This window comes from Bos indicus, chromosome 17, assembly GCF_029378745.1.
Source record: "Bos indicus isolate NIAB-ARS_2022 breed Sahiwal x Tharparkar chromosome 17, NIAB-ARS_B.indTharparkar_mat_pri_1.0, whole genome shotgun sequence".
Classification (NCBI taxonomy): domain Eukaryota; kingdom Metazoa; phylum Chordata; class Mammalia; order Artiodactyla; family Bovidae; genus Bos; species Bos indicus.
In genome coordinates, this window is record NC_091776.1 from 40,370,078 (window position 1) to 40,393,673 (window position 23,596).

General features: G+C 42.6%; 2 protein-coding genes across 3 annotated transcripts in view; one reads left to right on the forward strand and one right to left on the reverse strand.

Moving 5' to 3' along the window:
• The first annotated feature begins 269 nt into the window (after window positions 1-269).
• On the forward strand, window positions 270-13,242 carry PPID (peptidylprolyl isomerase D). Its single transcript, XM_019977426.2, has 10 exons — window positions 270-488; window positions 2,370-2,510; window positions 4,803-4,909; window positions 6,845-7,033; window positions 7,836-7,958; window positions 8,458-8,564; window positions 10,236-10,377; window positions 11,922-12,008; window positions 12,109-12,151; window positions 12,862-13,242. Exons 1-10 carry the CDS (start codon window positions 404-406, stop codon window positions 12,948-12,950), a joined length of 1,113 nt encoding a protein of 370 aa, XP_019832985.2. The 5' UTR covers window positions 270-403; the 3' UTR covers window positions 12,951-13,242.
• Window positions 13,243-13,581: 339 nt separating this feature from the next.
• ETFDH (electron transfer flavoprotein dehydrogenase) overlaps window positions 13,582-23,596 on the reverse strand; it is a 44,342-nt gene continuing 34,327 nt past the window's right edge. For both annotated transcript variants that reach the window (XM_070769193.1, XM_019977424.2), the window contains exons 8-13: window positions 22,342-22,482; window positions 21,031-21,174; window positions 18,327-18,495; window positions 15,965-16,147; window positions 15,482-15,703; window positions 13,582-13,944 (exon numbers count right to left, since the gene is read on the reverse strand). In XM_070769193.1, coding sequence (XP_070625294.1) covers window positions 13,781-13,944; window positions 15,482-15,703; window positions 15,965-16,147; window positions 18,327-18,495; window positions 21,031-21,174; window positions 22,342-22,482 — 1,023 coding nt within the window. In that variant the 3' untranslated portion in view covers window positions 13,582-13,780. The remainder of the gene's footprint in view (window positions 13,945-15,481; window positions 15,704-15,964; window positions 16,148-18,326; window positions 18,496-21,030; window positions 21,175-22,341; window positions 22,483-23,596) is intronic.

The following is a 23,596-nucleotide window of genomic DNA, read 5'->3' on the forward strand; positions in this document are numbered from 1 at the left end:
AACGGATATTCTGACAGCCGGCCCCTCGCCTGAGAGCGGAGCCCCGAGGTGGAACGGGGTGACAACCTGACAACACTCTCCCAAAACACGAGCGACAGGAATAAAAACAACTGGGCCTGCAACTTCAGTGAACCAGAAAAGAGGAAAAATCTGGCTCAGAAAGCGCAGAGGCGGCCGCGCGGGCTCAAGCGCCAGCGGACTCCAAGCGCAGCGAAGCCGGAAGTCGGGCCGCGCCGCAGGAAGTTGAGAGGCGGCGCCGGAAAGTCGGCCGTGTCCTCCGTACCCTCGCCGGAAGCAGCTCACCAGCGCCGCCGTTCTTCGCGGACCTTGTGACTTTAGGGTTCGAGCTGCACGGTGACCACGCGGTGTTAAGAGGCGGTCATACACGCGTCCTAGGGCCACAATGTCGCATCCATCCCCCCAGGCTAAGCCTTCCAACCCCAGTAACCCTCGAGTTTTCTTCGACGTGGACATCGGAGGGGAGCGAGGTGAGGAGGAGGGGCGCCCTGGGTCGGGGGTCCCTGAGGCTGGAGCGCTGCTCTGGCAGGGTGATGCTCTGAGGTGGGGGCCGGCTGCCCACACTGGGACCTGGACTGGTCCAAGCCTCCGGGCTGGGTTGCGCCCGCGACCTTGTACCGGGGCCGTGGGGCGTGGAGAAGTTTCTGGAAATTTCTGTTCGAGGAATGCTGGAAGCCTTTGGATTTATCCGTCCCGACTTGGCCGCACCTGCCCGCCACCTAGCACCGTGAAGTTAGCACAAAACGAGATGATTTTATGTTTGTAGGGCGAAAACCTGTTTTGAAAACCCCAGGTTAAGCGTCTGGTGGGCTCCCGTCACCTTGTGTCTTTTGCCTCGTGATGTATGTCAGCAGTTGCCATGTTATCTGTAAATTAAAGCGACTTTTGCGTGGTTTTCTTTTTCATTTTTACTACTGATTCTTCTTTACTACTGATCCATTCAGATTGGTGGACATTTTCTCCGTTTTGGCATGGGGAGAATGAGATCTGTGTGGCGGTGTGGTTGCCTAGGCTACAGTAGCAGCTTGGAGGCGCCTCAGGTCTTGTGAATTCTCACGTTGCTTTGCAGCTTAATTGCTGCTGTTCTGGAACACGTTACAACTGCTTTAAAGGAAAACACTGAGGCCTTAAGCCTGGGACAGAGTATCTCAGCTCTGTTCAAAGAGATGAGGAAGGAGTCAAGGTATACGGGAGTTTTTGCAACAAAGACCAGGTGGTCGGAATATCGAAAAAGGATTACTGTTTATTAAAGGAAGCCAGGTATCTCTAGTTAAGGAATTTAGGGCTTTTCTCTGTATGGGAAGATGTAAGAATCTGGGCTCCCTGAAATCATTCATTTGATGTGCATCTCAGCTGTCTGGAGCCAGTATCCTGTGTTTTCTCATCCTTAGTCTCCTCAGGGTATACTGTTCAGGGTGGCTGCAGCAACTGACTGGTAGGTGGCCTTGGAAGTGGGCAGCCCGTTTGTCTCCATACTGAGTTCCCTCAGGGCTCTTCAGCAGCCTCAGGTCAGCATAATGTGATGGCTTGATGGCTGCAACAGTCTTTGTTTACTGAGAAGGCAGGCAAATACACACAGAGAGACTTAGGTGTGCATTCATTTTGTTCTGAAATTTAGTGCTAGGTTTATTGCCTGCATTAGGAATTGCCTAGAATGGCAACTTTTTCAGGTTTTGCTGCAGAGGCAGCACTAGGCAGGTTCCACAGAGCACAGAGACTACAGCTAGACCTAAAACTTGGCCAACCTGACCACTCAGAGAATATTTCATTTTCTTCTATTGGTCATTTGGTGATTTAAAATTATGCACACATGTCAGAGAAAATCAGTCAAATGATGGTGTCCTTTGTTGTTGTTGAGTCACTTAAGTCTTGTCTGACTCTGTGACCCCATGGACTGCAGCATGCCAGGTTTCCCTGTCCTTCACTATCTTCCGGAGTTTGCTCAAACTCATGTCCATTGAGTCAGTGAACCCTGAATATTCAGTGGAAGGACTGATGCTGAAGATCCAATACTTTGGCCACCTGGTGCAAAGAGCCTACTCATTGGAAAATACCCCGATGCTGGGAAAGATTGAGGGCAGGCGGAGAAGGGGGCGACAGAGGATGATGGTGTCCTTATATGCTGCTAATCTTCTGGCTACTGTTTATGATCTTTTGTAAGATGTAGTAAAGTAGTTATTTTAAAGTCATCTGGATACATGATACTCAATTTAGGTAGACTGAATTAGAATATTAGAAAAATGACCAAAAAAGGAAAACTTGGTATTTTTCAGTCACCGTAATTTTACCAATTCTGTCATGTGCTTATTTAGTTGTTTTGCATACTGACACAGTTTTATTTTTTCTTTCAGTTGGTCGAATTGTCTTAGAATTGTTTGCAGATATTGTACCCAAAACTGCAGAAAATTTTCGTGCATTGTGTACAGGAGAAAAAGGCATTGGACCCACCACTGGGAAACCTCTTCATTTCAAAGGATGTCCTTTCCATAGAAGTATGTATACATTTTGTGAATCTGATTCTTCTTAGAGGTCATTGAATCCTGTTACTTAGGGAGTTAGGGAAGAAAATACTAAGGAGAGGGTGAGAGTTAAAAATTACTATTAGTTTCAAAAGGATGCTTTAACATCTGAGACTATAGGTCAGTTTCATTGATGTTGGGCTGTGAAAGGTGGAAGTAATTATGGCAGGGTCCTAAAGGTTTATTTATTGAGAAATGGGTTACCCTTGCTTCACCAGGATGTGGCCATGATAAACAAATAGAGCTTGGGTAGCTTGACTGCCTGGTGACAAAAAGTTATGCCTACTTCTTGGGCAGGATTGCTTGGGAAGACTGCCGCTGACTTAAAGATTCCATATTTTGGATCCCTGGTGTGACATGTGATGACAAGGTGACCTTTCACTGTGTTGTCATACTTCTGTTTAGTGATGATTTGCTGGTACTCCCCATGGAGTAGCTCCATATTTGATGAACTGCATCTTCTCACCATTTTGTCCTCAGCATCTAGTATCATTACTGAGTAGGCACTCAATATTTATTTAATGAATAAACAGATAAGTTAATTTGTAGTTATATAAGTATTTAAAGAAACTTGATTAAGAAAAAATTAACATTGATTTTAGATTACTTAAACTGTTGATTTACTTTCGTGTTTAATAAAATACCAAAATACAAGCATGTGTGTTTGTGCTTAGTCAGATCCAACTCTGCGACTCCATGGACTGTGGCCCACTAGGCTCCCCTGTCCATGGAATATTCCAAGCAAGAATACTGGAGTGGGTTGCCATTTCCTTCTCCAGGGGATCTTTGCAACCCAGGAATTGAACCTGCATCTCCTGTGTCTCCTTCTTGGCAGGTGGATTCTTTACCACTAGCGCCACTTGGGAAGTCCCAAATATAAGCACAAATTTGGGAGATATTGTAGGTTTGGTTCCAGACTACTGCAATAAAGTAAATGTTGTAATAGAGCAAATCACAAAGTTCTGGTTTCCCAGTGCCTATAAAAGTTATGTGTGCAGGATACTATAGTCTATTAAAGTGCACAGTAGCATTGTATCTGGAGAAAAATACATATCTTAATCTAATACTTTATTGCTAAAAAAGTGCCAGAACAGTTATAGTAGTAACATCAAAAATCACTGGTCACAGATCACTGTAGCAAATAATAATGAAAAAGTTTGAAATATTGTGAGAATTACCAAAATGTGACACAGAGACATGAAGTGAGCACGTGCTGTTGGAAAAATGATAGACTTGCTGATGCAGAATTGCTACAAACCTTCAAGTTAAAAAACCACAGTATCTGCAAAGCGCAGTAAATCAAGGAGTTGCCTGTATTCTAATAAAGTGTCTGTGGACAAGAGTTAACGTTGCAGACCTGAGACTGCTGTCCATAAAGTCTACTTGCAAGGGTGGAATTGCCTGAAGTCAGAGCACTTAACCATTCTCTGAATTGTAAGGTGGCTTACTCTGCTGAGACTGTACAGTTTGATTTATGCTGAACAGTTGCTTTCCTTTTGAGGATGTGGTGGAATTTTGGTATCTGCTAGGCAGAGAGTGCCTTCATGATCAGCCCCTGTAGAAACCTTGGGTGCTGAGTTTCTCATGGGCTTTCCTGGGGAGCAGCATTGTACACATGTTGCTGCATTTTCTTGGCTGGGGGAAGAAGGCAGGCACCCTGTGACCTTTCACATAAGGAAACACATGGATTCTTCCAGGCTCTGCCTTATCTTTTTCCTTTATTGTCCAGCTGTGTCTCCTGACCACATGAGTGTCATACAAGCAGATACAGAGTTCTGGGGAATCTGAATGTGGTGGCAGTGTTAAGTAATAACATTTGCAGAAGTAATTCCAATACAGTGTAACAGGCCTCTTGGGAATAATTGGGTTTATTCAGTAGGCATTTTTGAGTAACCATTATGTGCCCAGCCATGCACATGGTTACCACGGAAGAAAAACGATGTTGCTGTTCTTAATTGTTTGCTAGAAGAGACAGATCGTTACGCTCCATATTATAAAAGAAAGGTAGAATCAAGGTACTATGGGAGAAAAGTTAGTAGATCCAGTCTTGAGGTTTGACAGTGTTGTAGGGGAGGTGCCATATGAACTAATTCTCTGAGTGTTAGTGGGGATTTGGATTGGGAAAAGCCTTTTTAAGAGCCTGGAGTTGTGTGTATAGGTGGGGAGAGCAGGAGAGAAGTTGTCTTTATCGCCACACATTCATTAGTTAACATTGCTGTAGTCATCTGTATTGTAGTTTCTAATGTTGATTTTCCTTTTTTTTAGTTATTAAGAAATTTATGATTCAGGGTGGAGACTTCTCAAATCAGAATGGGACAGGTGGAGAAAGCATTTATGGTGAAAAATTTGAAGATGAAAATTTCCATTATAAGGTAAAGTAGACAAAAATGTGTGTTGCTAACAATAAAGGTTGTCCTGTGTCTGGGATTCTTGTCAAATTAGGATAAATGCCTCAGATGTGCTTAGATTGCCTTTATTTGTGAAAGGTATCATATTTATAAATACACATCTTTAATATGAAAAAACTCTTCCAGCAATGATTTTATTGGCAAAAATACAACAGCTATTTCAGTGTGATTCAGGTTTGTATACTGCAAGTAAAGCCAATGAGTTTTCATGGGTGGCCAGCATATGGCAAAATTGTTTCCAGGAAAAATGTTCCCATTAGAGGGATGGTAAGTTGTGCATCTTTATGCCTAAATTTGAAGAGCAGCAAAACCATGGCTAGTGTCCGGGGTGTCAGGGCATTTGCAGACTAGCAGATCTCGTTAATGTCCAGGCTCCTAAGGGACCTTCGTGACGCCTGTGCCTGCTTAACTTCAGTGACCCTGGGGTCACGGTCGGGGTGTGGTATCATTCAGTCATGACAATGGACATGTAAGAGCAAAAGTAAACATGGGTTTTTGGAAATGGGGAACAGGAGCAAGGTGATTAGGATCATTTGAGAATAAACGTCATCAATGTTTTAAGCAGTTTATTTCTTGTAGCTAATATAGTCACTGGCACCAAAGAGTTTATAAAAAGGAAAGACCTTCATGATAAGGAATAAAATCTTGCCAAAAAGGCAAGATTAAGACACATAGGGCAACTGGAGAATAATGTAGAAGTGCTAAGTTGACCAATACCTGTGTATACTACAGGAGAAAGGTCTGACTCCTGTGGTCTGGATTACTAGGGAAGACATCAAGGGGGAATGGTGCATGAACTAGGCAGACTGGACCTCGCCAGGTGGCTGAGATTTGGTTAGAAGGAACTAAAATTCAGATACTTTTGAGGGAGGGATATGAGTGAAGAAGGAAGAAGGCATGAGGAGGCTGAGGAAATAAAGTTAATAATATTTAATATTGTGGGGAAAGCACCAGACTTTTGGAAGGGAGAAAGAAAGTACCAGAAGGATGAAAACAGATTATGTGATGGAAAAGTTGATCAAAAGAAAGCAGGTAGACTTCCCTGGTGGTGCAGTGAATAAGAATCCGCCTGCCAGTGCAGGAGACACAGGTCTGATCCCGGACGTGGAAGATCCCACATGCCGCAGAGTGAATAAACGCATACGCCCAACCGTTGAGCCCGTGTGCTGCACCTGGTGAGGCCTGTGAACCCAGCGCTGTGCTCTGCAGTGAGAAGCACCACCGTGAGGTGCCTGAGCACCTCAACAGAAGAGCCCACTCGCCACAAGAGAAAACCTGCACAAAAGTGACAAAGACCCAGTGCAACCAAAACAAAAATAAAATTTTAGAAAAAGAGGGGCTATTTCATGGACACATGATTCTTCCGGTGGTCTTGAGAGCTGGATTAGATTTGGGTTTAGGGGTAAAAGGCATTTCAGGTGGGAGGGCTAACATGAGTGTTACACGGGTGGAGAGTAGGAAAGGACCTAACTTTGCTGACGTGGGAAGAGAGAATCATCATGTAGGCCCGCAAGTGGGAACACTGTTGAGTGCCTTTCAGAAAAAAAATGCTTCAGTCATAAGAAAGAGTGAAGCAGAATTACTAGACTTCCCTCCTATGGCATCTTCATCTTAATGATGAAGTCCAAGCATGTTCCCAGTATGATCAATTTAGGAGTACCACCCCTGCCCCCACTCTTGTTTCATCTTAATTTAGTTTCATAAGCTCTCCTTAAAGTTTAAAAAGTGGTTAAGTACTCTGTTTTGTGAATTAAAGTCGCACTTGATAATGAAGTAAAATCACTCTACATTATGTGCTCTAAGTGGTATTCCAGTGGTGCCTGCCCCCCTTTCTGTGAATGGTTGGTAGAGTAGAGCGGGAACTCTCATCTTGGTTTTCTTTATGGTTTATTCCCGCAGCATGACAAGGAGGGATTGCTGAGCATGGCCAACGCCGGCAGCAACACCAACGGCTCCCAGTTCTTCATCACCACCGTTCCGACTCCGCATTTGGATGGGAAGCACGTAGTGTTTGGCCAAGTGATTAAAGGAATGGGTGTGGCAAAGATTCTGGAAAATGTGGAGGTGAAAGGTGAAAAACCTGCCAAAGTGAGTAGCAAGATGGTAGTATTATCTTAGCTGCTGGATTAGAGAAGCGTGAATAAAAGGGTGATTGTTAAAAAATGTCCAGAAGGCTCTTGTTCTAGAAGCCTGTACCTGCCACTTTTTCTTTGAAGCTGTTTTCTATTGTGGGAAAGATGAGGGCAGTTTAAAAAGAGACTTTATTATTTTAACTTCAGTCTTGCTGATCTTGATAGCTGAAGTCTCCTACGCCTGTAGAACTTTGCGTCGGTGTGTGTACGGGTGCAGACTACAGAGCGAGCAGGAAACCAGGAGTCCTCTGGTCTCCTCTGCCATGTAACTTGTGGTCTAGGCTTGCTCCTGTGATTTCACTTTCCTCGGCCTGATTGCTCATCCCATAGAAATCACTTAAGGGTTTGGACTAGATCCTGTCACTGCAAAGATCCTTGTGTTCCACATGTCTGTGGATCAACACAGCCATCACAGGCACCTGCATCCACAGGGTTGGGAGTGGAAACTGGAGAGTCAGATCTGCGGGAGGTGTGCTGTCACTCAGGGTGTGAAGGAAAGAGTCAGTTGAAAGCATGTGCAACACCTAAGGGAATGGTGACACCGTCCACTCACTCTTTGTGCACTGAGTTACTGGCTGCGGTGAGTGCTTCCGTAGCACGGGGCGTGGCTGTGCCCCTACCAGTGTGGTGCGCCTGCCAGGAAGCGACGTGGACAGTCGTGCACATGGCTTGCGGCTGTAGAGCTTTTAAACCCAGACCTTTGAAAAATCATCACTAATGTAGGAGTGCGCTTCTACAATTGAGGGTTATTTTTACAGTTGTGCGTTATTGCAGAATGTGGAGAACTGAAAGAAGGGGATGATTGGGGAATATTCCCAAAGGATGGATCTGGTGACAGTCACCCAGATTTCCCCGAGGACGCAGATGTGGATTTAAAAGATGTGAGTAACTTAAGATTTGGGGCTTTCCTGGTGGCTCAGATGGTAAAGAATCTGCCTGCAATGCAGCAGACTGGGGTTGGATACCTGGGTTGGGAAGATGCCCTGGAGAAGGGCATGGCAACCCACTCCAGTATTCTTGCCTAGACAATCCCACGGACAGAGGAGCTCGGTTGGCTACAGTCTACTCAAAGAGTCAGACATGACTGAGCAGCTAAAAACACTTTCAGATTGGCCAAACTGCTAAAAAAAAATTTAGTACTAAAATTTTTTAAATTTTACTTATTTATCGGCCATGCTGTGTGGCACGTGGCATCCTCGCTTCCCGACCAGGAGTGGAACCACGCCCCCTGCAGTGGAAGCACAGAGTCCTGACCACCACCAGGGAATTCCCAGTGCTAAAATTTTGAGCCTTTTGTCAGTCTGTCTTAAAGATAGAACTTGGGACTAAACTGCATTACATACTCAAACCCCACATATTTGTATTCTTTCTTTTTTACAGGTAGATAAAATTTTATTAATATCAGAAGACTTAAAAAACATTGGAAATACGTTTTTCAAATCCCAGAACTGGGAGATGGCCATTAAAAAATACACAAAAGTTTTAAGGTAATAAAACGTTTTTAATAAATTGCATTTAAGAACTTACAAATTGAATTACAAAGTGAAATTCAAGAGTTGCTTTTTGTATTTTTGGCCTACTACTTGCAGAGTAACCAGGTATATTGAAATTTTAGTTGCCTACAGATTCTTAATTGAAAAATTTCAGAATATGGAAAAATTAAGAATAGTACACGAATACTCATGTACCTTTATCTGCATTCACCAATTTTTAACTTCTGCCACGTGTATTTTTGCAGAATCATTTTGAAAGGAAGTTGTGGATACCATGACACTTTACCCCTTAATATTTTAGCAAGTATCAGTATTTCCCCCCAAATGAGGACATTTTCTACTTAGCCTAATGCATCAAAACATCTTCCAAATATAGATACACTGTTATCTACTATGTAATCCATATGCAAATATGCCCAGTTGTCTCAAAATTTTCTTTAACTCCAGTATCCATTGTATCATTTGTTTGTATGTCTCTAAGGCTTCTCTAATCTTTAATATCCACGTTTTTTAAGTCATTTCCATTTTGTGGAGTCTACGCCAGTTATCTTAGGGAATATCACCTGTATGTGTTTATTGCTTCCTCCAGATTCGTTTGAGGTTAAGTATTTTAGCAAGAGGATAGTTGATGTGTCTATACCCTATGCATCATGTCCTGAAGGCACATGGCAGTTCGGCTTACCTTGAGTTCTGGCACTTGGTTAAAGTGGTGTTAGTCATACGTCTCTATTACAAAAGTGCCTTTACCTTTTAAATAAATAAGACGTCCTCTGTGCAGTGGTGCTGTGAGATTGTATGACTAAGTTTCTAGGAATTCATCCAGTGGTCTCAGCATCACTGAAGACCTTTGCCTGAATCAGTTACTGCATTGAGGCTTGCAGAACTGTGATTTTCTGATTTTACCAGTCATTCTGCAGTTACTAGCTATCATTCTGTTTGAAAGGACTCCTTACCCTTTTTAGTATCAGTATAGATCTGTGGGTTATTTTTTTTTCAGTTCAGCCTATTATACTGTTCCCATCATTCTTTCTGATGCTGTAAGGTTTCGGATTTGCCCAGTGGAAGCCCCTTGGCTGCACCCATCTGACGTGTTCCTCTTAGTCTGTGAGCACTTGCCCGCTTTCTGCCGCAAGATGGTCCAGGCTCATCTTATATTTAACCTCATGTCCAGATCTGAATTTCTCTCAGGAGCCCAGATTCTTTTCATTGAGGGAGACTAGGGACTAGACTGTCGGACCAGGTACATGTATTGTTTCAGGGCCCCTTTCACGGGAACTACAGTAAAAGATGAGTCAGCGTTACCGCTGCAGGTTTCCTCATCTTTCCCAGTCCCTCTCCTGCTATGACAACCTTAGTTCCAAACCTAATTATATTGGAAAGTGGCTGATAAAAACCTTAATTTTACAAATAGAAAAGTGTTAATAGTATATATAATCTTTAGGTTAGGGGATTGTTCTTAAGTTGGTGTTTTTGAACATTTTGGGGAAAAAAGTTGGAACAAAAAAATCTTCTAAAGGAAAGCATTTAATAAAAAGATGGTGGTCATTAAGAATATTAATATTAGATCGGTGAACTTTTATATCAAAACTGACGAGTTATGAGTGAGTCACAGGCAGAGTGTCTTAATGGGGTGTTGCTTGCTGCTTGTACGGGGGTGTTCTTCAGGTATGTGGAAGGTTCCAGGGCTGCTGCTGAGGGCGCAGATGGAGCAAAGCTGCAGCCTGTCGCTTTAAGCTGTGTGCTGAATATTGGCGCCTGCAAACTGAAGATGTCTGATTGGCAGGGCGCAGTCGATAGCTGTTTGGAGGTGAGTCTGTTGATGTTCTTACATCTGAATATTTGGATCTCAGTTCTTCCTCTCAAACCATTCATTTAGCTTATAACACGAGATCACTTAACTTCCATGAAGATACTTTCTCAGCTCATTTATTGACTATTGAGCACCTATTATGTGCCGGACATTGGAAGATAAACCCAGGAATGGTTAAGAATGTGGCTGTGGAGTTAGTCAGCAGACATGGCTTTTCTCTTAGACCACTGTCACTTTTTTATTTTGAGGAGGTTCTTAATTTTAGAGTCTTAATTTCTTTGTGTTAAGTGGAAATACTGCTTTCCTCCTGGGATTGTTATAAAGACTGTGTTATGTGTGTAAAGCATCTTAAGCGCAATGTTGGGCACAGATTAAGCAGCTGATAGGCGCTTAGGTGTTTTGGTTGAAAGACCCTCCCGTCAAGGAATTTACTTGGTGGGAGAGGGAGTCAGTTTCAGTTTAGGGTTGTCAGGACTCTTCTGGGGGGATAAGTGCTGTTGGAACACACAGGAAGGCTGCCTGCCTTCACGGGGATGTCAGCAGTGCTGATGGAGAGCTGGGAAGTGGCCCCACTCCCTCCTTAGGCACAGCAGTTAGGACAGTGTGTGTGGTCAAGTTTTTCAAACGAGAACATTTCAGAAAGACCACCTCCAGTCATTTTTATGTATATTGCCCATTAATTGGTGTACACAGGTCAGCTATGCCCGAGCAAGTAGAAATGAAATGAGGTCCCAATTTATGGGGTAGGTGGAATAAGATGTAAGAGTATATTTAGAAGGGAGTAGGCAGCAGAAGACAAGGTGGTTCTTCACTCTGGATTGCTTTTTTGACCTTTGTGAGGCAAGTAATATACCCTTTTCAGTAAAATCTGAGTGCTGACCTTTAAAAGATGTTAAATAAATAAATATATTATTTTTAAAACATTTGTTTCAGAGGAGAAGCCTATTAAGTTACTCATGTTCCTGCAAAAAACCTAGATGTCAGCTTAAATGAGTATATACAAATTTTTATTTAGAATATTTTTTCCTATCAGCTAGGGCCCAAACAGAAGATTTGGGCCCTAGTAATTTCTGTAGAGAAAGTTTACTGTAAAATAGATATAAGGGGGAATTGGAGTAATGGAGGTTGGCTAGTAAAGAGAACCCTGAGGAATATGGCCACAGCAGGTATATATGTATTTGTATGTGCATCTGTATGTATAACATAGGAGTGCCCACTCCCTCTGGGCTGGGCTGAGATCCAGAGTCCTTGCGGAGGGGATGGCCTTGCCTCACTGGATGGCAGGGAGGTTGGGTGCTTGAGGAGCCCGCAGGCAGGAGCCTGGAAGGGACAGAGGTTCCTTGCCCATGTCCCCTTAGCGCCCTCTGCTGACCAAACAACACGTCAGCAGGCAGAGGAGGCTCTCCAGGGTCTAGCGTTGTTGTCACAAAGCAGTGAAGAATTGATTTGGAGCTGACAGGCAGTAAATTGAAATCTAAGATACATATTTAGTATTTAATGTTTGGATAAAAAAAAAAACTGATTTTATAATTTTTTTGTAGGCCCTTGAAATAGACCCATCAAATACCAAAGCACTGTACCGTAGAGCCCAGGGATGGCAAGGATTAAAAGAATATGATCAAGCATTGGTAAAACTTTGTTCTAAATTTTAATTAAAAAAAAAAAAAAGCAAACCACTTTCATGAATCATAATCTATTATTTCTTTTTTGTTCTCTCCCAATTAAAAGGCTGATCTTAAGAAAGCTCAGGAAATAGCACCAGAAGATAAAGGTAAGTTGGCAGTTTTTGGAGTGAAAGTTCACTTTGTCTTTTAAGAATTTATGTTTGTGAGCCATTGTACCCTTTGCCATTAAAGAGTTTTATTTGTTAAGCAGATACTACAGAATGCCTGTTATGGGGCCAGGCTCCAATCACACTGCAATGAACGAGTCAGGGCCCTGCCTTCAGCTTAGTCTAGTCTCTGTCCAGAACACCCGTTTGCACGTATCTGGACTATTTGCTTTACTGTCCGGTAATGCTAGATGAAGGAGCAGCATTAGAAAGTCGTATTTATGGCAGATTTAATTAATGTTTGGGACCATTCCTTAAGCTGAATGTGGACATATCCCAAATAGCTACTGGATATGTTGTAGGAAAGTTTTGGAAAGCTGTGACAAAAATAAGCTTCTTTCCCAATAAACCAATTACAAATAGTGATCATCAGTCTAGATATTGAAATATATCTTGAGTCTTTTGCTAAAAGGAAACAGGGGAGGCACTTTGGAGCCGCCTCTAACGGAAGGGAGAAGGCACATCTGTGTGTAATTGTTAGTTCTCTCGGTGGACAGTCTTCTAAATTATGCTCTGTTAATAGGGCTCAGTTACTCTTCAGGAGAAGAGTTTTATCTTTTTTTTTTTAAACCATACTAAAGCATCAGTTTGGTCAACGTAATTTTTTGGATGTTTTGAGAAATAACTTACACTCCATATTTATTTTGCAGCAATCCAGGCAGAATTGCTGAAAGTCAAGCAAAAGATAAAGGCACAGAAAGATAAAGAGAAGGCAGCTTATGCAAAAATGTTTGCCTGATGAGGAATTCAGTTTTGCTTAAGTGTGTGTTTATTGTATGAGCGAGGAGCAGTTGAATGGTTTGTCTGTTCTGTGATCCCTCCTGTGCTCCCTCTGATACTTCAGTTCCCTGTGTTTACAGTCCAGGAATATGGATAGGGACTTACTGCTTAACACACCAGTGTTACAAACTACAATGGCGTCGATTCCCTCTTCAGTGACTCTCTGCGTTATTCAAAGGATAATGGTGTTTCCAGCTTGTTTTTAAACTCCTAAAGACACATCGTGTTTGAATAAACAGACAAAAGCTTGAGTCTGTGTATTGTTTTTCTCAGTTCTTTGATGCGCCTCTCTGCAGTACAGGCTCTGAGCTGGCAGGCATCTCTAAAGGGTCAGACGTTACTGTCTCAGCTACTCAGTTCTGCACTTGGAGCTCAGAAGCAGCCACTGACAGCATGTAAGCCAGGAGGCGTTGCTGGCTCCATAACACTGTTTGTAAGAGTGGTGGGCTGGATGCCAGCCTCTGGTCTACAACGTAATACACACTTTATGTGAAGTGTTGAACTTGACAAGTCAAACGTACATTACAGGCTAATGGTGTATCTTGCTTTTGGTGCTGAATCTTGGAAGAATTGGAGACGTAAATAGATGCTTCAGCACTTAACAAAGTTTTATTTAAGAGAAATATTCATAATCTTTATGGGACAATTGTAGTATAAAATGATTTCACTGGTAATTATTGTTTGAATACTGATCACTAATATATTGTAAGATATTTTGATACCTGTGAACTTCCAAATACTGGAAGTTAGTTTGCCATTTGTTTTAGAGACCCTGAAGCCAGCTGCAGTTTACATTCCGTTGTATGCAGGGCCTCCCCCGCCTTCAGGTACCACCCAGTTAATGTTCTGACTTGGATCCTTAATATCACATGTTTTACAGTGCACACAGTTCTGAGCATTTATCTGTAGCCGAAATCCATCACCTTGTTCCACAGGGACAAATTCATAAACTCCTGTGAGGAAAAATAGACAACATGGTGCAGTAGCTGACTTCAAAGTAGAAGCCGAGGTCCTGGAGGAACTAGCCACAGAAACCCACAAGGTTTGCTGATAGAACATTTACCCACAGAGAATATTATAAAGATCTGGGTATGTGCATTTGCTATTGTTTTAAATCAGATACGATAAAAGCAGAAGGTGTGGTAGCATGTGGTTGAGTTGGTGTAACTACCGAGGGAAATCTTCATTGAGCAGTTTCTGAATGTGATGTTATACATAGGCCTGCACAGGAGACACCACAAGACAAAAGTAAGAGCGCATCCTGGGGGCTGTGTTTTCAGTGTATGTGGCAGTTACAGTGTTGCTATCTGAGCCTTCAGTCAGTCACAGTAGTAACATCAGAGATCACTGATCTCAATATCAAATATAATGAGGAAGTGTGGAGTTTTGCAAGAATTTCATGTGCCATGTGAAATGAGCAAATGCTGGGAAAATGGCACCAGTCGGCTTGTTCAGTGCACGATTGCACAGATGTTCAATTTTAAAAAGCGCAACATCCGCCAAGTGCAGTAACATGAGATCTGTTCATATGTATGTGGCTACGGCTGCCAAGATCAGCTCTTACCCTCAGTTTACAAGCCACTGAGATTACAGGGTTAGGAGCGGAAGTCAGAGACGGTCACAGCCCTCCCCTTGTCCAGAGTACACTGGTTTTCACACACCTGAGTACTGTCTGTCTCACCACCACTGGAGACCAGTTCCTACTATAATTCTAGTTGAAAGCTTAGCACTAAAAGATACAGTATCCACGATGGATTTAAAGTCTGGAAGCATTTCCCTCGGCTGCATGTGGCCAAAATCTAGAATTTTAGGATATCTACATACATACCATATGTGTATATGTGCGTGTGTATGTCAGCATAGAAACCAGTCAATCCTAAAGGAAATCAACCCTGAACATGCACTGGAAGGACCGATGCTAAAGCTGAAGCTCCAATACTTTGGCTACCTGATGTGAAGAGCTGACTCACTGGAAAAAACCTTGATGCTGGCAAAAGGAGAAGAGGGTGGCAGAGATGGTTAGACAGCATCACTGACTGGATGGACATGCATTTAAGCCAACTGGGAGATAGTGAAGGACAGAAGCCTGGTGTGCTGCAGTCAATGGGGTAACAGTCAGACACGAGTTAGCAACTAAACACATGATGGGTATACACACATATGGACGGGAGCAGCTCTGACAAAAATGGTTTTTAAGTCGCATGAATATGGAGAGAGATGTTTGGTGCTTTTTCCCACAACTCTCACCTTGGGCTGAGGGTAAACAATTTTTCTGAGAAATGCCATCTAAATTAGGCTTAAGAAATCCCTACTCTAAACTGCTAATGAGAGTAAGAACCGTAAGAATAATGGTTTTCGAAAGGAATCTAGATGTCGGAGTCGTTTACAATTTCTAAGCAATAGGAGGAGAAATTTCTTAAAATAATGGAAGCCTGTTTTTGATGTGTTAAAGCAGATACTCGGAGCACATGTGGAAATGAACGTACTAACCTGCAGGGCAGAATCGCTGCTCGGGCCCGTCATATATGGACAGGTTTCTGTTGACAGGCACGCTGTCGTCTTTCAAGGTCAGATGTGCTGGCTGGTCGTGTTCGTGGTTGGTACCGCTCAGAGCCACGGATGACAGAAGGTCAAAACTGATCTGCCCGTCTGGTTTTGGATACTCAATGGGTGTGCAGTCCTTGGCTGGCTTGAGCTTATCTGAGTCAGACCCTTCCAAAGTTTTGAGGAAGATTTTTAGTAAAAACAGAACTAATTTTAAAGTACTTCCTTAGACACTTATACCTTGTAAATATTATACTGAAGAAGCAAGATTTTAGCTCTCTTAAAACAATACCCTGTTCTCTTAACAACACTGAATTAATTTCTCTCATATGGCAAGTTTAGAACAGTAAAGAAAATTCTTCTTCCGACTGACTGGATCCCGTTCCTGAGTTAATGACTAACGCTTATGCTCACAGGGGCCAGAATTACCTTTATGTTTCAGAGTCCAGGGCTCCATCCCCCTGAATATCCAGTAGAAGATTCCAGTGTAAATCATCCCTCCATACACACCCAGGATGCTGTGGCAGGATGGTCGGATGTTCCTGACAGCATAGAGCTCTTTCCACACCCACGACTTCTTCAAATTGTCCTCGTACTCAGTTACATCAAGCCCTTTTTATTAAAAAAAAAAAAAAAAGTGTTAAATTGCCTCAAGGAGTCTTACTGTCAAGGTACTTGGCTACCAAAATAAGTGATGCATCTTACGTAATTACAAAAAGCAGGTGGTCGTGTAAGACTACACTTGCAGAATCTTTTGTACATAAATGTTGACATCATCCAAAAAGAACCCATTGATGTGGTGGTAACAGGCACGGCAGTAAGGCCAAACTGGTAGCATGGGAACTAAGTTTTAAAATTCAGTGAACCTGAAAAGGAAGCTACGAGAGCTTATGCGACTTATGAAAGTGAGAAATCTCAGAACTGATCAGCGAAGCCCTCCTACCTGCTATGGGTTGCACTGTACCCACCCCGAAAGGCATTTTGATGTTGTAATCCTGAGGTGTCTCAGACTGGGTCACACTGGGTTGTCTCAGATGGAGTCAGAATAGAGTCACTGCTTGTGTGATGAGTTAAAACGAGGTTATATTGGAGTGGACTGGGCCCTCAGTCCAATGATTGGTGTTTTAACAAGATGACACACACAGAGAAGACTTCAGAGGAAGCCAGGGCAGAGGCTGGAGTTGCCGTGCCAGGAACCAAGAATGCCAGGGGCTCCCGGAAGCTGGAAACCAACCTGGAGAGGGAGTGGTCCTGCCAACACCTTCACTTCGAGTTGCTGGCGTGGGGAACTGAGAATAATCAAGCCGCGCAGTCTGTGGTGCTTTGTTGTGATAGCCCTAGGAAATGACTGCCTGCTGCTGCTACTGCTGCTGCTAAGTCGCCTCAGTTGTGTCCGACTCTGTGCGACCCCATAAACGGCAGCCCACCAGGCTCCCCTGTCCCTGGGATTCTCCAGGCAAGAACCCTGGAGTGGGTTGCCATTTCCTTCTCCAATGCATAAAAGTGAAAGTGAAGTCACTCAGTCGTGTCCGACTCTTCACGACCCCATGGACTGTAGACTACCAGGCTCCTCCATCCATGGGACTTTCCGGCAAGAGTACTGGAGTGGGGTGCCATTTGCTTCTCCAATGACTGCCTGACAATACCTAAAGCTCGGGGCTTGCATTTAACCTCTAGCACGATGTCTTAGTTCTGGTTACCTCCTGTGAGATCCACAGTGAGCAGCTCCACTGCTCCACCTGGTCTCGGTGACCTGCTCACTCCACCCTTCCGGTATGGAACGCTGTGTGCAGTGAGAGCATCCTTGGGACACACCCTTGGTGAGGATTCTGTCCCCTGCAGTTCCTCCCCCGCCCCCCTGCCCAGGCCTCCACGCCTCCAGGACACCTGAGGGTACAACCTCCTGGGCAAGCATCAAGTTACTGGACTCTGGACTACGGCGTAAATCAAGTACTGAGTTGCTACTGTTGTTTGCGGTTCACAGGAAATGAAACCCCTGCTCTTGATTTTCCATCCAGGAGGCAGGAGATAAAGTTGATCAATTCGGCTGAAAGGTGGAAAATACCATACGGAAAGAGGGGCTGGGGCTGGGAGTGCTGTGTGTGTACATATGTATGTGTACATGTGTGTGTGTACACAGTGTATGGATCAACATGGAGCCACTAGAGAGATCTGAGCAAAGGTGCAGGGAACTCAGGGGTGCCTGGCGCTCCCAGGACCTGGGAAGCAGCAACAGGACCAGAAAGGAGAGTGAAAGGAGGTGAAGGCCAGAGGGGTGGGGCAGGTCCTGCTGTTCTTGGGGAAGAGATGAGACTGCCTGAGAAGAGGCTGTCCTCGGATGAATGGTCTCCTGAGGGGTCGTTGGGCCAGGCCTGTGGAGCCTGCAGCCATGACTCCTCTGCCTGCCCAGGAACAAACACTTGGGGGTGCTGGCGAGGGTCTCCCTGGGCGTGTGTGTGATGTGACGTGGGGCCCTCATGCTGATCGTGTTCCTGGGGCCAGGACACCACAGGCACTGCTCCACTTTCCACGTTCATAAACTAGAAGGTGGCTGTACAAACCTCGCTCACTGTGAGTGGGCCATAGGTTTCTTTGCCCAGCACGCATCTTAGTGCTTTGTGTAAAGGGACAGACACAGTAAGCATCTTCCAGTATCCAGTGAAATAGACATAAAAACAAGATTCTTAATTGTATTTACTGTCCTCCTCCATGTGCACACTGAGTGTATGTTTAAATAGCTTCTTTTTAAATGTCTCTGTGAAGAACCTGAGAATACATAGGAAGTTCTTACCTATCGTCTTTGATTGGAGATTTTCATTAGTTAGTTGATTAAAAATAGATTCTGCTGCCAAAATACCACTTTTCATTGCTGTGTGAGTGCCTTTGATCTTGGGAACATTCATGAAACCAGGGCTACAACCAATAAGTAAACCCCCAGGGAAGGTGAGCTTTGGTATACACTGAGGAAAGAAATAAAGTGCATTTGTTAGCTCAGATTCAACAAACACTCTAAAACTAAATACTCCATACTATAGCCTTTTTTAAAGCTGTAGAGAAAAACTGAAAAAAAAAATTACATGAAAATGAATATAGTTAAAGGAAAAATCGGAGCAAAAGCAGTTTCCCCTTCCCTGAAAATGAGGATCAGAACCGTCACTCTTTTTCTATTAAGGATTCTCCCATCTCCCTCCCCATGACTGACCCACATGAGACGTATGTAAGACAGAGCATCAGCACTTAAATAAAATGTTGTTTATACATATCCATGTCATAATTAAAAGTATTCTCTAAACCTGAAAGACTATTATGTAAATTGTGATTTGCTTTTATAGCCATTCTGGGTAACACAGGATTTACCAAGAATGTTATCTTAACTCTACGTGCCCTTTTGTCTTACCTTGATGTTCAGGGATGGAAACCTAGATTGTAATCATGGCATCACCACAATTAGCTACCACCCTAAATAATATATTTTACTTAACCTAAGAGTAAACTGAATTTCCGAAATAAATCTTAGGACGACTGTGTGGACCTCAGTATACATTTCTGATGAAAAACAATGTAATCAAAGGTGGTGATGTTTTGGTTTAGTCCCATAATGTAGCAGCTAAGTTGTAGATAGTTAGCACGGGAAAATGTACTGTAATCTAATCTACAGAGTAAAAATGAAAAAACAGACAGTGGCTCTTTCCTCGTCATGTATTATTTCCTTCTCTGGAACCTTCCTAAAGAACGCCGTGAGTCTCTGCTGAGAAAGCGGTGGGTGGTGACAGTCTGCCAGATGAAGCTGACAGGGACCCCGAGGACACCAGCTGCACACCGACGGCATGCCGCCCCAGCTCCTGGCAGTTACTCAAGTCTAACCTTGAGGGAGAGGTGGCAACAAGCCAAGGGAGTGCTGGCAAAAGAAGGGCTGGGCCAGGGCCTTTCACAGTACGTGTGGGGGTCACTGTATGACGGGGGTTCTCAGACCAACTCAGTATCAGAACCACAGAGACAAAAGAGCACAAAATCAGGATCACAGAGCAAACAACAGAAAGAAAGCCAGGGGCTGAAAACAGAGATAACGGTCAGGAACCTGGATTATGACAATGCTTTTCTCAAATAAGGCTGTGGCCTTGCTATTCCTAAATTTGATTCAAGAACCAGAAGACTGAAGTTTAATAAAAGGACATGGATTGCTAGTGTAAATTCTTCCCAATGGGCGCTTAAGTCTTAAGTCTTATGGCCCAAGGGAAATGCGTGTTTTCCAGTTCTGGGAGGACCCCAACCTGTGTGGGAGGAGTTACTGGCAGCTGAGCATCTTGTTAAGGAGCTAGGGGCCCAGGAAAACTCGTACTGAGAAATGTATCCTGGGACAACTGTTGAATAGGGCTAAATAATTAGAAAGCTTTGGTACAGACTGAGGAAAGAGAAATAAAAAGTCATGTAATACTTGTTATACTCAAAATAATACTTGTAATACTCAAAATAAAATCCAATGTTCTCAATTTTTGCATCTTAAGGGTCTTCAAAAACTTAATGGGAGTTTCCGAATCTCTGACTAATTAAATCAGAAAACTTAGGTAAGAAGTGTGCGTGTGTGCAGGGCAGGGGCGGATCATCTCTTCCTGCCCATCTAAAGATCGTCTGGGACGCTGAAGTGAACAGGCAGATGATGTAAATACGAATCTGTATGTACTGCTGAGTATACAGAAGCCTTTGTACTAGAAATGAAAGAGCAGCATTAGGGTGGCAGTAGCTATTGTGGACATTATTCAAAAGAGTTTAATGGGCTTGAACACAGGGAATTTAACAAAAATTACTGCGAATGAGTAACTACTCTAGAAATAAAAACCTCATGAGAGGTAATCCTGTAGCAATGGAACTTAGGGACTGTTATTTTAGAACTCTAGCAATTCCATTCATAATTTGGTTGTGATTTTACTTGACTTTATGCATGTATTTAGAACTTCACTTAAGGTTAAGTTAACTTTTCTCAATTTTCTATGCTCTATTTGTTACTTTTACAATAGATTAAAAAAGATACCCAATTTCTGAAGTAGTTCTAATTTTGAACATGTACTACAATAGGACAAATAAGGGTAAAAACTTAACAGAGGTCATTTAAGGGCATGGATATTACTAGGTAGTTGAGAAGAATTAATTACCTTTGCTGAAAACTACTATTGTCCTTGACTTTGCTGGCAGCTAGCTAAGGAATAAAGGAGAAGATCTTGTTTAAATTTTCTGGTTAAAAACAAACCAACAAACAAAAAAAGGCCCATGAATTTTTCTCTAGGAACAAGTATATCCTTAAGACCAAATCCATGGTATAATTTATTTAACTCTGGTGCGGTAGGTACAGTTTTATAAATACTAGACTGCTTTGCTTGGTTACTTAAATTTTCTCCCTATGAGATAACCTTCTATTGTTTACCTAGAGTTGTGACCTCATGTTTCAACGTTGCATTCACCAATACAGAAATAAGGAATAAAAAAGAAGGCAGAGTTACCTGAAGGCCACCTTCATTGAGTGCTCTGGCTCCATAGGCAATCCTTTTCCCACCTTCCAATGTTGGCTGGATGCTGGGGTGGTGTTTCCACCTTTGAAACTCTCTAAATGGACTGAGGTACGGGTTTTGATAGTCCAGACCAACCTTAAAATGTTTATATTTAAATAAGACATTGCTATTTCAAATTATATCAAGATGAAGTATGGGCAATTATTTATCAGAAAACATATACATTAAAATTCTTATTCTCAAAGGACTTAGAGAAATATATGCAATGATCCAAATTTAATTAAATAATTGGAATAAAATCTCTTTGGAAAAGAAGGGCAAACAATACATGTCATGTTTTTATAACTTGCAAAACTTAAAATACTTAGAACATACTAATAAATCACTGTACTCTCTAAGTCAAAATTAAAATTAAAAAATATTTGTAGGTAGGTGTCATGCATTATGTGTTGACAAAAGGAGTTGTAATAATTTATTATTCATTTATCAACACCAACTCTAGAAATCAACTAATAAGCTCTATATAGTACACTGAGGCAAAAATTAAGAAGCCGAATATAATCATATTTATAAAGAGGGCAAGAAATATGAGGTTATATTTTACATGGTATTATGAAATGCTGAAATTAGTAACCAAGTCTTTTTTGCTCTGAGAAGATTAAATCACTATAAAAAATAAACAAAAGGAATGCACTGAAGACACCAATAGTGCACAAAGTTAATGTATCATATACAAGTCTAATCAACACTGAACTATAAAGCTGCAACCAACGGCAAGGTGCAATTACTCATATTGTTTTTCCATTCCCTGTAATGGTCAAGATATAATTTATTGCAAAGATGTAAGTGACCAAGAGGGAGAAAAGGTTCCTGTTAAAAAGTTACAGGTTCAAACCTGGTGTGGACTGCATTTCCAGAGATGGCGTGCCTCAGTGGACATGGGCTTCAGGTAGGACAGGTTTGGACGGGAGTCCTGCCTTTGTCACTTAATTGGGTGTGTTTGGGAAGGTTGTTTTGCCTATGGGAACTTCAGTTTTCCCATAAGTAAAATAAGGATGGACAGACTTCATGGGAACCTTATGGAACAGCATTCCCAGGGAAGCACCCAGCACAGGGTCTGGCGTGTAGCAGAAGTAGACTGATGTTGACAATGGCCATAAGCATTTCATGCATGGATAAAAGCAGAAAGGAAGCTTTAAGTGATTAGCCTTTCACATTCTCCAGATTTGACACCCTGGTTTTGTAACACTGAGGAGCACTGACTCTCACAGTGGAACTTCCCATCATGGGCATATGACTCACCACAAAGCCAAGTGCTACTAGGGGCTCCCCTTCATTTAGGTGGTAGAGGAACGAGCCCCCATAGGTGTGTCTGTCCAGGGGCCAGCCGACGGTGTGATCCACTCTCCCAGGTTTCCACTTCTTCTCATCAATAACCCATAACTTAAAAAAAAAAAAAAAGGTCCTAGTATATAATTTAGATATTTTATGTCACCACATGTACAAAAGCTGCTAAGTTTTATGTTTTATTTTTGAAGTTATAAGTGGAAAACTGTAATGAGAGAAACACATAAAAGGCATTTCAAACATCCCAGCAAACTGCAGGGATGAATGGAAGTAAATAAACGAGTTAGGAAATTCAGGAATGCTTAAGACATTAACCAGGTTCTCAAACGGGACAGGTGTTCGTGTTTGTAGGAAACGCCATAGAGGGGATGAGGTGCTGGTAGCCACCTAACACCTGGATCCAGGCGGGGGCCACGCAGGAGGGCTTGCCTCATAAAGTGCACTGAGCCCTGCAGGTCAGAGCTGCTACTTCACAGGACAGATGTTATTTTTCAGTAGAAAAAAGTTTATTTCCTCCTGCATTGCCTTCCCCCCAACTGAAGCAAATCGATCATCCTACTTTCAGAAGGGTAAGGTCTAAACTTTATACAACAATTTTCATGTGAAATACTATCTAAAAATCAGATTTTATGTGACATCACATAGTGTTAAGTGCAATCTGCCAAGTGAAGGTTGCTCAGTCATGTCCGACTGTTTGTGACACCATGGACTATACAGTCCATGGAATTCTCCAGGCCAGAATACTGGAGAGGGTAGCCTTTCCCTTCTCCAGGGGATCTTTCCAACCCAGGGATCGAACCCAGGTCTCCCACATTGCAGGCAGATTCTTTACCAGCTGAGCCACAAGAGAAGCCCAAGAATACTGGAGTGGGTAGCCTATTCCTTCTCCAGCGGATCTTCCTGACCCAGGAATCGAACCAGGGTCTCCTACATTGCAGGCGGATTCTTTACCAACTGAGCTATGAGGGAAGCAATCCGCCAAAACAAGCCCTTATTCACAATATAACAACTCTAGTTATGTACAGAATTTGAACCTTTCTGAATTTTACCCCCCAAAATATTTTTAACAAAAGAATTATAATGAAACTCTTATGTTAATAAACCTAAAGTTTGGGAAATCAGACTAGAGATTGGATAAACTGAGAAAATATCCATTTAACCTAATAAAAATGTATGCTGCAGATTAAATATATTGAGCGGGTATTTCATA

Bases quoted from the DNA above. Each gene is read 5' to 3' on its own strand.
- PPID (XM_019977426.2), top strand. From the start codon at position 404: ATGTCGCATCCATCCCCCCAGGCTAAGCCTTCCAACCCCAGTAACCCT. The intron at 489-2,369 runs GTGAGGAGGAGG...TTTTTCTTTCAG, and splicing joins GGACATCGGAGGGGAGCGAG to TTGGTCGAATTGTCTTAGAA. The intron at 2,511-4,802 runs GTATGTATACAT...CCTTTTTTTTAG, and splicing joins AGGATGTCCTTTCCATAGAA to TTATTAAGAAATTTATGATT.